Source organism: Tenrec ecaudatus, chromosome 5 (genome assembly GCF_050624435.1).
Source record: "Tenrec ecaudatus isolate mTenEca1 chromosome 5, mTenEca1.hap1, whole genome shotgun sequence".
Taxonomy (NCBI): domain Eukaryota; kingdom Metazoa; phylum Chordata; class Mammalia; order Afrosoricida; family Tenrecidae; genus Tenrec; species Tenrec ecaudatus.
The window spans coordinates 118,195,725-118,209,536 of record NC_134534.1 but is presented as its reverse complement, the minus strand read 5'-3'; the positions used below and the strand labels follow the sequence as shown (position 1 = coordinate 118,209,536).

Here is a 13,812-nt window from a genome sequence, read left to right as displayed (position 1 = left end):
CAAATGGGTTCCTGGTATCCAATCTGGGTTCCCCTTCATTCACATTTATATGATATTTTGTTCTGGGTTTAAGATGCCTGATACCCGATCCCATTGATCCATGATCACGCAGGCTGGTGTGCTTCTTCAGTGTGAGCTTTGTTGCTTCTCAGCTCGATGGCTACTTGTTTACCTTGAAGAGCACAGACAATATATCTTTTGATAGCCAGGCACCTTCAGTTTTCTTCACATTTACTCATGCACCTATTTTGTCTTCAGCGATTGTGTTGGAAAGGTGAGGATCACAGGATGCTGGGTTATAAGAACAAAGTGTCCTTGCATTGAGGGAGTACTTGAGTCAAGGTCCAATGTCTGTCTGCTACCTTAATACTTAAGATAAAAAGTTGTACATAGATCTATTTCCCTACCATTATATATACAACGTATACATTTGTGTATAAGCTTTTTTGTTTCAATAATTTTATTAGGGGCTCACACAACTCTTATCACAATCCACACATACATCAATTGTGTCAAGCACATTTGTACATTCATTGCCCTCATCATTCTCAAAACATTTGCTCTCCACCTAAGCCCCTGGCATCGGCTTATTTTTCCCCTCCCTTTTTGCTCCTCCCTCCCTCGTGAACCCTTGATAATTTATAATTATAAATTATTTTGTCATATCTTGAACTGTCTGATGCCTCCCTTCACCCACTTTTCTGTTGTCTGTCCCCAGGGAGGAGGTCACATGTAGATCCTTGTAATGGGTTCCCCCTTTCTACCCCACCGTCCCTCCACCCTCCCTGTATCACCACACTCGCCACTAGTCCTGAAGGGATCCATCTGGATTCCTTGTGTTTACAGTTCCTATCTGTACCAGTCTAGCCAGATTTGTAAGGTAGAATTGGGATCAATTCTGGGGGAGTGCTGGGGGAAGAAGCATTTAGGAACTAGAGGAAAGTTGTTTCATCATTGTTACATCGTGCCCTGACTGGCTTGTCTCCTCCCTGAGACCCTTCTGTAAGGGGATGTCCAGTGGCCTATAAATGAGCTTTGGGTCTTTACTCCACATGCCCCCCTCATTCACAAGGATCTGATTTTTTGTTCTGATACCTGATAACAGATCCCTTTGACACCTCGTGATCGCACAGGTAGGTGTGCTTCTTTCATGTGGGTTTTGTTGCTTCTGAGCTAGATGGCCGCTTATTTACCTTCAAGCCTTTAAGACCCCAGATGCTATATCTTTTGATAGTCAGGCACCATTAGCTTTCTTCACATTTGCTTATGCACCCATTTGTCTTCAGTGATCACATCAGGGAGGTGAGTGTAAGGTAGTTGGGAGGCGCCAGAAACCAAATCAGCTGATTTAGAGCAAACAGGCCTTATTGGGGAGAAAAACCTAGCCTGGGTGAAGTCCCACAGTCCACAGTATCTAGGCCGAGGGAGTTGTACCCCAGGCTATAGGAGCAACCTTTTTATTACTGGGAGACATTCAACCTTTTTATTACTGGGCTGGCCCTGGGCCTGTATTTAGTAAGGTGGTCAGGGATTGGAAGGCACAGGCATGCCCAGTTTCCTGACTAGGCAGAGGTGTCTGCCAGGGATTGGTGGAGCAGGCACGCCTAAGTCCCTGGCCAGACAAAGGTGCCTGTCCAGGATTGGTGGGTACAGGCACATCCAAGCCCCTATCTAGGTAAGGAAGGCTGCTGGTGATTGGTGGACGTGGGCACATCCATGTCCCTAGTCAGGTAAGGAAGGCTGCTGGTGATTGATTGACGCAGGCACGTCTGCACCCCTAGCTAGGTAAGGGAGTACTTCCTAGTTCCAGGTAGAGCGCAAGGTCCGGAGAGAATTGTATCAGCCAACTCTGATCAGCTCTGCATGGGATGGGGGTTTATTGATTTGGTCAGTGAGCACACAATGATATGATTTTTTGTTCTCTGATGCCTGTTAACTGATCCCTTCGGCACCTCATGATTACGCAGGCTGCTGTGCTTCTTCAATGTGGGTTTTGTTGCTTCTGAGTTAGATGGCTGCTTGTTTACCTTCAAGCCTTTAAGACTCCAGAAGGTATATCTTTTGATAGACGGGCACCATCGAAGCTGACTTTTTCAGCACATTTTTAATGCAGTCTTTTCAGCACATTTTTAATTAGGTGCTTTGACTGATATTTAGGTTGGCTTATACTTGAGTATATACAGTAAATATATTTATGTGGTTGGATGAGGTGCCAGCCCCCCACCACTAATCACAGGTTCAGTAAGCACAATTGTATGGTTGAGATATATAAATATTATATTAAAGTCATAGAGAGCATGAGAGATAGAAGAGTCAAATAATGGAGTCAGATACATTTCATGGTAGCATGTTTACCTCCTGGATGGCCATGATCTTACTGGCCACGTCCGTGGGCAGGGATCTGGCAGGATGCTCCAGAACCGGCAGGAGGCTGGAGGACCCAGTTTATTACTAACCAAAGATTATATCTACTTCAGGGGGCATGAACCACACATCACAGGTAACCACACATCACAGGAAGGGGCAGTATAATAAGCATACACATAGGAAGAAGATATACAATGGGCATAGGCATAACAGGAAGGGGATGAGCTAGGGGTATGCACATAGAAATGGGAGGGACTAGAGGTATACAAGTAACAAGATGGGCGGACCCTAGATTCATGATGGCAGCCTAACCTTGGCTACCCTTGGGTAGGCTTGATCTCTCTGGGGTCTCCTACAAGGAAACAACTACTATCCTTATCATAAGGGAGTGTGCCCCACTTGTGGGATAAACAGTGGTGACTGCTTATTCTAGATGGCTGATAACCCTTAGGGAGAATACCCCTGATCTACTTCTGATGACCTCAAAGTGTATAGTTATTCACAAGCAGCTAAGTTTGGCATATATTTTTGGGAGATGACATGGGAGAAATCCTTCTGTTTCCCACATATTTACATATGTACATGCCTATATATAGACCTCTATAAATGTCCTTTGCCTCCTATTCATTCCTCTATTTCCTTTTACTTTCCTCTTGTCTCACTATCATGTTCGGGCTTTATTCAGGTTTCAGTAATTCCTTTCTCGGCTGCATTGCCCTTCATCAGGTCCCACCAGGAATCTTACGCCCTCCTCACCATTGATTTTAGATCACTTGTTCCCTTGTCTATGGGTTTGTTGACACCCCTTTTCCTTTCCCCTGCCTCCCCTTCTCCAGCCTCCCCTCACCCCGAACCATCTGCCCCTCCTCTGTTTTCTCCTCTGTATTGTTTATCCTGCCTATCTTATCTAGATAGACATGCAAACACAGTAATAAGCACAAAAACAAGACAAAGCAAAAATAAAAATGAAAGAAAAAGGAAAGCCTATAAGTAGTCCCAGGTCCATTTGTTGACCTTTAGGAGTGTTTTCCAGTCGAGTTTGATGGGGTGTCATGCTGTGGTAGTTACAAAATCTGTTGTTGATTTGAGACTTAAGAGTGAAGAGGTGGAGTTTAGCCTGTCATTCAGGTTGCAGCTTGATGACTTCATTTGGAAGTGGTAAGGAGATAAATAGTTTGCTGGAGGCAGGACACATACCCACTCCCTGGGAGACATTTCCATTGACCAGACACATGGAGCTACGCTAGAGCTCTGGAGTCAGAGGAACCATTTGGAGACTCCTGCCAGGGCTCAGATGTTTACACTGCCACTGGATCCACAAGATCTTCCATCCACTGGCCTGTGATCTTCCTGTATTCTGCGTCATTGCATGTGTTTCATAAGTCTAAAGAGGACTTTATAGATTGGTATTGGACATATGGGCTAATACTGGACTTATGGACTTGATTTGGACTAGGTTGGGTTTTTTTTCTCAATAATCAACTGCTCTTGTATATAAAACTCTTTCTTATACACCAGTGTCTATGCATTTGTTTCCCTAGTTGATTCCCTAGTTGACCCAGACTAACACACGCCCTGGCCTCAAAGTCTATTTTTGTTATTCCCTGGCGACTTCATTGCTTTGTTCCCTTACTGCTCTGTTAATATGCCCTTAGTGTTTCACCCCAATGTGATGGGGTCAGATCAGGTACAATTCCCACACTATGTCTCCAATGTCATCCCCTGTAGTGCTATGGGTCAGTGAGGGACATTGTGTCTGTGTCTCATGGTGGGGCCAGCCCTATGGACCTCTATGTGCATTGTCAGCTCTCAGCAGGAATATTGTCCTCGGGGCTTGGTGGGCTAGGATGTGTTCCACTCTCTTTCCTTCCCTCTTCATTTGCTTCTGTGTGCTCTGATCAGACATGCCCCTCTCCCAAGCTGTAGTGACAATGCTGTACTCTGAAGTACATTCATTGTGTTTTAAAATATTTTTGTCTAACATTCCTTTGACTTTAAATTAACTTTGCTTAACTTTGCATTGGTCACAAAATTCCCATTAGGATATGTATAATAACAATAGTATATGTATAATAACAATAACAATAGCATATGTATATTATGTATAATAACCATAGCAATATCAATTTAAAAATGTTTTTATTGACAAATAATTCACATTTCAAGAGTTCGATCATATCCAAAAGAGTTGCATAATCATTACTACAATCAGTTTTAGGATATTAATACTTCCTTGTATTCACTGTTGTTAGGTCCCCATTATCCACTGATCTCCCTGCCATGCTCCTAGGAAACTATTAATCCAGTTACTGTCTCTATAGATTTTATCTATCTATAGAAAAACATACAACACCCCCCCAAAAAAACTCAGTAACAATGACAGACTGAAACAAAGAAACCCTCAATAGAAAAGAAAATTTAAAAATATTAAAAACTGGAACAAATATACATCGGATAAAAAGGGTGAATTGACAAGGTGTCACATATTAGCCTAACTATGACTGCAGTACTCCACTCTACAATGCACTGTCTGGTAACAAGGCTATTCCCATTCCTGCTCCATTGTCATTTAATAGGGATTTAATCTACATGGGGGACCCTGCAAGTGGGTTTTGGGCTTTCACTATCATCCATGTCCTTCTGCAAACTGAGTGTTCAGAACTTAAGTTCTAATACAGTTCCCTCCAATGGATTTAGATTTTATTATTTACAAACCTTGGATCACATAGGCTTGTGTGCTTACTCCCTATGGACTTAGCTAAAGTCTCGTTTAGATGGCTACTTATTTTTGGACAAGCCTTTAAGATTCTGGACCTTATTCTTTTTGGTAGCTGGGTACCTGCTTTCTTCACCACATTTTGATATCATACCCATATTTTCAGTAATCTCTCCATGAGTGCAAGTATTAAGCAGGGTCATCTCATGAGAACTAATTGATCATAGATTAGGACTATGATTAAATGCTATCTCCAAATCCATTCATATATCTATGGTTTATATATGTCTCTGGTTCACTTTAAACCAAAACCAAATTCACTGCCATGGAGTTGATACCCCTATAGGACAATGGAAAACTACCTTGGTGGGCTTCTGAGATGGTTACGTCTTAACAGAAGTAGAAAGCCCATAATTATTTTTTGAAACATAATTATTATTTGTTAGAGAATATTATGAATTGTTCCCATGGAGCTTATGGTAGTTCTATTGATAGTATCATTAATTTAGCCAATGGTATAGAATTTAAGACACTGTTGAGAAAAGGAAAATATACATGTATAGGATAGTTTTTTAGACCAAAATACATGGATTGTTGACTTGTACAGTTATCAACCTAGTGGGTGGATTCTATATACAAAAAGTGAAGGTTGGAGATAGGGGAAAACTTCCTATAATTTTAATTCACAAAGGCAGAACCATGCCTACTGGACTAAAATGTCATAAAAAGGCAATAAGAGTGGCTTATATATGGTAGCTTTGAGTTGTTATTTATTGAGTACCCTCAAAGAAAGAAGTTTGAACTAAAATTCAATGACTTCTACCTTCATAGCCTTAGGATAGCAGTCTTGTTACATTAGGGTGTTTCAGCCTTACGCCTAAGGGAGCATTTTAGTTCCTTTCATGTTACAGGTGTGTTTAAGGTAGAGTCCAGTTCTCTTAGTAGAAGTTCCAAGTCGGATGCTTCTTATGTAGCCCATGGGCACCCCAAATGTGCAGTTTAAGTCCCAGTTGTCTACAGTTCTCAGCCTGGGCCACCACCAAGGACTGAATGAAAAGTGCCCAGTTAGGAACATGACAATCTCCCATTGGGCACAGCTTATTCACCCACTGGAGGCTCTGTATACTTGATGTTGTGCATTTTTCCTCATGACAGGCTGCCCCATGTGGTTTACCCACCAGAAGAAGTGTAATTGCCTTCGCTGAGACAGACATGCCCTTCTCTTGATTTCTATTTTCAATAAGGCACACTAAGCATTCTTGTAGCAATAGCTATTACTACAAGTAAGTAACACACTGCAACAGTGGACATAGTACACATTATGGATAAGTTGGCATAAGACCAACAGTGTTTCTTTGTGTTGTACATGAGTTGGCTGAGTCAGAACCAACTCTATGGGCACCTAACAACAACATGAATAAGATGTACTTGAAGGGGAAAAAAAGCGGTAAGTTTTAAATGTTGTTAGGTGCTGTGGAGTAGGTTCTAAAGAAACACTGACTGGTCCTGTGCCATCGTCAAAATTCGTATGATTGATACCATTGTTGAGGACTACCACTTCTTCCAAGGGAGATTTGTTGGTTACATGTGGTTAGTTCTAACCATAAAACAGTTGTAATGAGAATACAACGTAAATTGGGGACGATCTGTGCTTACCCCCAGAAGTAGACTGTTTTTTGCCTATACTTCACCTGGGTTTAAAAACTGACTGTTGTGTACAAAGTCTGTCCCTAAAGGTCGATGAGGCCTACTTTACTGGCAAAGCAGCATGCATTCTGCTCTGTTTTCTGCAGCCTGGCACTTACCTCTCTGAACCAGTTTCCTCATTTGTAAACTGTGATGACTATATTCTCTCCTCATCACAAGATACCAAGTTAATTCTGCGTCAGGTGCAGCGAGTCTGCAAATGGTGAGTGTAAAATGAATCACCCTCTCCGCACTCCCAACCACCCCCACCCCTCCTCCCAAAATTTGATGCATAAGAAAGCAGAGGCTCAGAGACGCCAAGTATCTAAATCACGTGACTGAACAGTCAGGCATCTACAAGAGCCTTCCCTCAGCATTTATCCCGCCGCGCAACACGGCCCTACCTGGCACGGCCACTCCCAGCTGCTACTGGTCCGCAGCAACCAGTTGCCCCCAGTTGCCCCGACACGAAGCTTTCCTTCCTGTTTCCCAAGACTACGCACCGGAAATGATTCACAGTGCCAGTACCCAAGATGGCCGCCAGGCTCTTCCGCTGCGTTTTCAGGGAGAGGGAAGTGGGCGGGAACGCGGAAGCTGCCCTCTTAGCCCCAGCCGCCTATAGGGGGCGTGGCTTCCGGCGTCCGAAGGCTGTGAATCCAGGCCATTGGCCTAGTGGAGGTGGCAGTTGACAGGCGCTCCTCCCCCGAAACCGGAGATTGCTATTGAGCGAGGCCGGCTGCCGTAAGCTCGTGACCCCACGCTCCCTGTTCCTTGCTAGCGAAGCGCTGGGCGCTAGGTATGGACGAGGGGAAGATGGACGAAAATGAATGGGGATACCACGGCGAAGGCAACAAGAGTCTGGTAGTGGCCCACGTTCAGGTAAAGCTGCGAACGCTCAGCGCGGTGTGGGGACCTCTCGTCCATACGACTCTGGGCTCGTTGCGACTCCCTTTCGATCGGCGAGTCTCTTGTCTCCCCATTACCTACCCTGAGCCAATCCCCTGCCCTCCATTACACACCTCTCAGGTCAGTTTCTCGTCCCTGTAGTGCCTCCCAACCTGCGTTAGATTCTGGTTTCTTCCAGCATCACCCCTTACTTAGCCCAGCTCTGTCGTCCCTTGTAATTACCTCCATCCCCCACGTCAATCACCTATTCCCCCAGTATCACCTCCTGGTCGGTTCTGATGAACCCCATAATCACACCCTTCCTTGTTGGGTGAATTCAGTGTCCTACCAGCATCATTCTCCAGTCATCGCGATGTCGCACTACCCCCACCCTTCTGTGTACTTCTGTCTGTGTAACGTTTAGCCTCATGTAGTGCCCTGTGGCCTCGTGGGACTGCAGAGGGCAGTGGGGAGAGGCTGTATTGAGATGGAGCACTGGAACAGGTCGAAGCGGAGAAAGCCAAGTTCCTGGGATAGCCTTTCTTCCCCACCAGGGAGGGAAATCTCGGAATTGCTGTTCTTGCTGTTGTTTAATAATACAATATTAAGAAAAGCTAAAGAAACAGTGTCCTGTGACCTTAGTAATAATGATTCCCTAGGAGGTGAATCGAGGAAGAGAAGATTAAGGATTTTTGTGACCACCTGTATTTTTTTGACATCACTTGCTTTGATACAACCTTGCAGGAATGTGGATTCTTCAGGGGGGCTAGAATAGTCACTATGTAGAGGTTAAGAGCAAGTGATTTAGAGGCAAGAAACCTATGGGTTAGTACTACTCTGATCTATATGGTCAATATGTGTTGGAAGTGACAGATTGGCAGGGGTGTGTTATACAGAGCTGGGGCGAGGAATTCTTGAGTGATGCAAATGGTTAAGCTGCCCTACTATTAGTGAAAGGTTTGCATTTGGAACCCACCCAGAGACGCCTGGGCATCTAGGCCTGGTGATCTTCTAAAAGGTCACAACCTTGAAAACCTTTTAGAGCAGTTCTGTACTTATGAGGTCACCAGAGCTTGTCAGAAACCTGATTACACCTTTATTTGGTTGAGTCATAGTTTCTGCATTTGTAAAGTAGGAATGGAATCTTTTGGTGGAATGTCTGGAGTTTAACAACGCAGTCCAATGATGGATACCTGTTATCCTGTTAGACTGACATAGAAAGCAGAGCGTAGAGAATTTAAGGCTCCTGACCCAAATAGTCTTCAAGTCCAGTTCTTCTTGACCTCTGTTGTTACTGTGCTGTTGGAGCCAGATGGGCTGTAGTGAAGCTGCTATTATTCAAATGGCACCTTATATTCTGCCTTTGCATTTTGGTATTCCTGAGCACAGTTGAGGAGCCTTGGTGGTGAAGTGGATTTCTCATTGGGCTGCTAAACACATGGTCAGCAGTTTGAACCCACCAGCTGCTCTGAGGGAAAAAAATGAGGCTTTATGTTCTCGTAAAAATTTACAGCCTTGGAAATTCTCTGGGCAGTCCTACACTGCCTGTCAGGGTTGCTCTGGGTAATGGCAGTGAGTTTGGTTTGAGTTTTTAGCATAGTTGAAATATGTGCTTTGCTCAAGATCTTTAATTGAATTAGAACTTGGTTTAACTGAAACTGCTCTTCTCTGTTTTGTCTGCTTGGTCCTGTTGTTTTTCAAGATCTACTACAATGACTATTATTCCAGTGTGATTCCCTTTTGTGGTCAGGTTGGTGAAATAATTCCTGAATTCTTTCATTATAAACAAACAAACTCATCTTTGGATTTCTTAATAAGGTTGAATGGGGCATCTCTATTTTCTGCAAAACCAAAGTGTCTTTTAAAGAAGTCCTCATGGCGTATTAGTTACACATTGGTCTGCAATTCTCAAGGTCAGCAGTTCAAAACCATGAGCTGCTTCATGGGAATAAGATGAGGTTTTTATTTCTTGGAAACCACAGGGGCAGTTTATCCCTGTCCTGTGTGGTATAAGTTAGAATTAGTTGTCCTATGAATTAGAATCAACTTGATGGTAGTGAGTTTTTTTAATATGCTAAGTAGGTAGTGGTTATAAGTTGGACTGCAATCCACAAGGTCAGCAGTTTGAAACCACTGTCTCTTCTGTGGGAGAAAGATGGAGCTTTCTACTCCTGTTAACAATCTCAGAATCTCACAGGGAAAGTTCTTCCCTGTCCTATAGGGTCACAATGAGTGGACATCGACTTGATGGAAGTAAGTGTGTGAGTGAGTAAGTAAATTTCAAGAATACAGATAATGAGGAAAGTTCAAGACTCAGAATAGAAAGACACCCAGGATTGGAACAGGTAGAGTCTGCTATGTACCGCCATCATAGGCACTTTCCCTGTATTGATGAGTGTGAGTTCAAACTTTGCCAGTATAGATGTTTCCAGTATGCCAATCACATCTCTTCTTGCATGACACCAATTGTTTGGAGGCATTTCTTTCTTTTTAAAAAAACCTCTATAGTAGTTAGGTTATTATGGACTAAATGTTATTCATTCTTTATTTTAAATCTAAATTTATTTATGCTCATTACTGTATGAATTGTTGGTATTAGTTCATCACTTGAGGTTGAAGATGATATCATTAACAGTATTATAAGTAAACATTTCCTACTAAGTAAAGGCCTTAAGCTAAGATACAGATTGTGCCTGTACCTGATGTAGCTAAGTTTAATTGTGCTCCTTGAATGTGAGCACCTCTCCTGCTGCTTTTGCTTTGATTAGTGAATTTGCTCTGAGAAAAGGAGGTTAGGGCTCTGAAGAAAGGTTTTTGGTGCTGTTAGGATTTTGTGTCCCAAGAGGGATAATATGTGTGGGTGGGACAGAGGAAGGTGATAAGTTCTTACTCATGATTGTTCTTAGAAAAATCTCTTCTGGTAGATGCTGCAAGCTAAACAGCCTTAGGCCTGAGCCCCTTCCCCCTTCAACTGTGGTGGTATCTAGGTAACCTTCCATCTTGGGCTATTTATTTTATGTTTTCAGTTCTGCCATATGTGGGATATATACCTGATGTTCTGTAGCACTCCTTAGATCCTATCTCATTCATCCAAGGTAGTAGGAGGGCCTTCAGCCAAATTTCTCCCAAGTACGAAGAGAGTGGGTTGCTTTCTACTCAGAACTGACAAGTCCTTAATGCAGATACATATCTTGTCCTCTTTTCTTTCCTTGGGGATGTGGGCCTGTGGAAAATGGATTGGAGCTAGGAGGAGGAGCACAAGCCACAAGAAATGCACAGTGGTGGGAGGCACTAAAACGGGCTGTGATCGCACTATTCTTGTTAAAGGTGATTTAACCGTGGGGTGGGGGCGCATTATTGCTCTAAAATTGTTGTGTTAATGATTTTACAATTCTCCTTAATATGATTGAACTATTGAACTGTATGAAATGTAAATTATGTGTCCATAAAACTGATGGGAGGAAAAAGAGAAATGCATAGTGTCGTGGAACAGACTAGCGGGTGGACAGTAAGAGAAAACCCATGTTAACTACGGGCCAGCCCAGGGAGATTGGTTCTTAAGAGTGTGAACTTGGAGTTTTTACCAGCAGCTCTGGAAGACTGTTGTCAGGTGTGTACTTTCCTGCACTTTGCCGTCACTGGACAGTCTGATCTTTGCATTCCAAGTTTGCTGATTGTCTGGGTTCTGTCTTTGCTTGCCATTGACCTCTTTATTGTTCCAACGTCCTTTGGGCTTTGGAATTGCTGATGTACTTTCTCAGGCTCTTGCCTTAGACAAAGATGTTGCTCAGACAGCATTTTGGTAGGTGCCAGAAATGGCAAGTCATAATCCTATGGTGGCAGTTTTTGGGGAAGGGAGCAGCAGGAGGTCTAGGGTAAGGGTATTCCCCTTTGGGGCAAAATTTGGGGCAAATTGCTTTTCTTACTACAACCTGAAGGAACTTGCACTTTTTTGTTGTTGTTTTATTTTGTTTTTAGCTACCCACATGACACTTTTGTGTAAACTGAGCGTGTAGAACTACTATAAGGCCAGGCTGGACTTCTTTCTTGTGTAGATATCATTGCTCTTACATTCATGACCTCCTTCTAGTTGGGTTTGGCCCATGGTACTGTCCTGTAAAGAACACTCTAAATTTAAAATTTTGTCATTTGATCTCTTCAATGCCTTTTCCAGATCAGTATTCATTGCTTTCAGGGATGTGAACTGGATACTCAAAGAAGACTCAGGCAGACAATGCTATCTCTGATGCAGAACAAGGTTTGCTAAGTTGTCCTCAGCCTTTTGGACACACTGGACTAGCTGTTGCCACTCCTGTCATACTACAGTGTGACTTCTTCCTTATTGACAGATATAACATGAAAAGTTTTTATCAAGTGACTGACAGACACATCAAAGATAAGAATGAGGTTGCCAACTCTAGTACTCCCTCAACACAAGAACACTTTGTTCTAACAATCCCGCATTCTGTGATGCTCACCTTCCTGACAGGATCACTAACGACAAAAAGGGTGCATAAGCAAATGTGGTGAAGAAAGCTGATGGTGCCCGGCTATCAAAAGATATGGCATCTGGGGTCTTAAAGGCTTGAAGATAAACAAGCTGCCATCTAGCTGAGAATCAAAAAAGGCCACATGGAAGAAGCACACCAGCCTGTGTGATCATGAGGTGTTGATGGGATCAGGTATCAGGCATCTAAGACCCAGAACAAAAAAGTATATCAACGTAAATGAGGGGGAGTGTGGAGTGCAGACCCAAAGCCCATCTGTAGGTAATTGGGCATCCTCTTACCGAGGGGTCACAGCGAAGAGATGAGCCAATCAGGGTGCATGAAACACACAGCTTTCCTCTAGTTCTTTAGTACTTCCTTCCCCTCATTATCATGACCTCAATCTACCTTGCAAATTGGATTAGACCGGAACCTGACACTGCTACAGATAAGAACCCATAACACAGGGAATCCAGGATAGATAAACCCCTCAGGGCCAACAATGAGAGTAGAGACACCAGGAGGATTAGAGGAGGGTTGGGCGAGAAAGGGGGAATCTATCACAAGGATCATCCCCTTCCAGGGGGATGAATAATGAAAAAGTGGGTGAGGGCCATTGCAGGAGGATGTAAGATATAGAAATAATAATCTATAACTTATCAAGGATTCATAAGGGGGTTGGAGGCGGAAGATATGTAAGAGCCCCCAATAAAGTTATGGGGCGGGGAAGGAAACTGCATAGAACATGTACACCTTTAAAGATACTCACTTGGAAAAAATGTAGAAAACAATTTATTGGTCTAAATAAAATTTAAAATGGTAAAATTAAAAAGAATGAGGTCGTTCAGTTTCCCATCATTTGGGTTTAAGACCTTTCTTAGACTCTGACTAGTGCTTCAGATTTTGTTGACGATTGCTTTGGTGCCCTGGATGTAATTATCTCGTTTGAGACTAGAAGGTTTGAAATTCAAGCTGACAGACAGCGTTACTATCTCTTACCATTTGGGGCTTTAGAATTTCTGGTTTGCTTAGAAGCAAAGTAAGGGTTATTTATGGTTCTTTATGTTTGTTTACAGGCATATGGCATATTCCCAAGCTATGGGCCATTCTCTCTCCCTTTTGTCATTTTTCATTTTTGCCTAAACTGCTTTGAAAACCTTACTGTGTATTTGTGATTTTTATTTGTATCCTGACAGGTCGACTTCTAATATAAATTCTTTCATGGTAATGCTCTTCTTCTAAAATCTGAGCTCATCAGAGAATTTGTATGTATGTACCCTCCTCCTTTAAAAATGAAACCGTTTTATTGGCATATAATTCACATATCATACACTTTAATAGTTCATTCTCTTTCTGAGAGCTGGGCACCATCTAGTTTCTTCACATTTTGCTATAGAACTCATATATCATCAGTGATCTTTTTATGAATTAGAGCAGGGCCATGTCATTAGACCTAATTGTTCTTAGATTGGCACTAGAATTAAATGCAAGCTGCAAATTATTCACATATATATTATTTATATATGTCTCTTTTTCTCCGTAGCGACGGCATTGTCATTTTATGTTAGAGATCAATGTCATTCAGCCTCTGGGGCATTACTGCTATCTTGTCAAAGCTGACTCATAGAAAATAGAGACCCTGTAAGAAGGGTAGAATGGCTTCTGTGAGAA

At 42.7% G+C, this 13,812-nt stretch overlaps 1 protein-coding gene and 1 long non-coding RNA gene across 3 annotated transcripts in view; one reads left to right on the top strand and one right to left on the bottom strand.

The window, feature by feature from the left end:
- The window catches only part of LOC142448229 (uncharacterized), a 79,347-nt gene extending 72,094 nt beyond the window's left edge, over nucleotides 1-7,253 (bottom strand). For both annotated transcript variants that reach the window (XR_012784512.1, XR_012784511.1), the window contains exons 1-2: nucleotides 7,174-7,253; nucleotides 6,889-6,983 (exon numbers count right to left, since the gene is read on the bottom strand). This is a non-coding gene — a long non-coding RNA (uncharacterized LOC142448229). The remainder of the gene's footprint in view (nucleotides 1-6,888; nucleotides 6,984-7,173) is intronic.
- Nucleotides 7,254-7,421: 168 nt separating this feature from the next.
- IPPK (inositol-pentakisphosphate 2-kinase) overlaps nucleotides 7,422-13,812 on the top strand; it is an 80,673-nt gene continuing 74,282 nt past the window's right edge. The window contains exon 1 of the mRNA XM_075549868.1: nucleotides 7,422-7,648. Coding sequence (XP_075405983.1) covers nucleotides 7,568-7,648 — 81 coding nt within the window. The 5' untranslated portion in view covers nucleotides 7,422-7,567. The remainder of the gene's footprint in view (nucleotides 7,649-13,812) is intronic.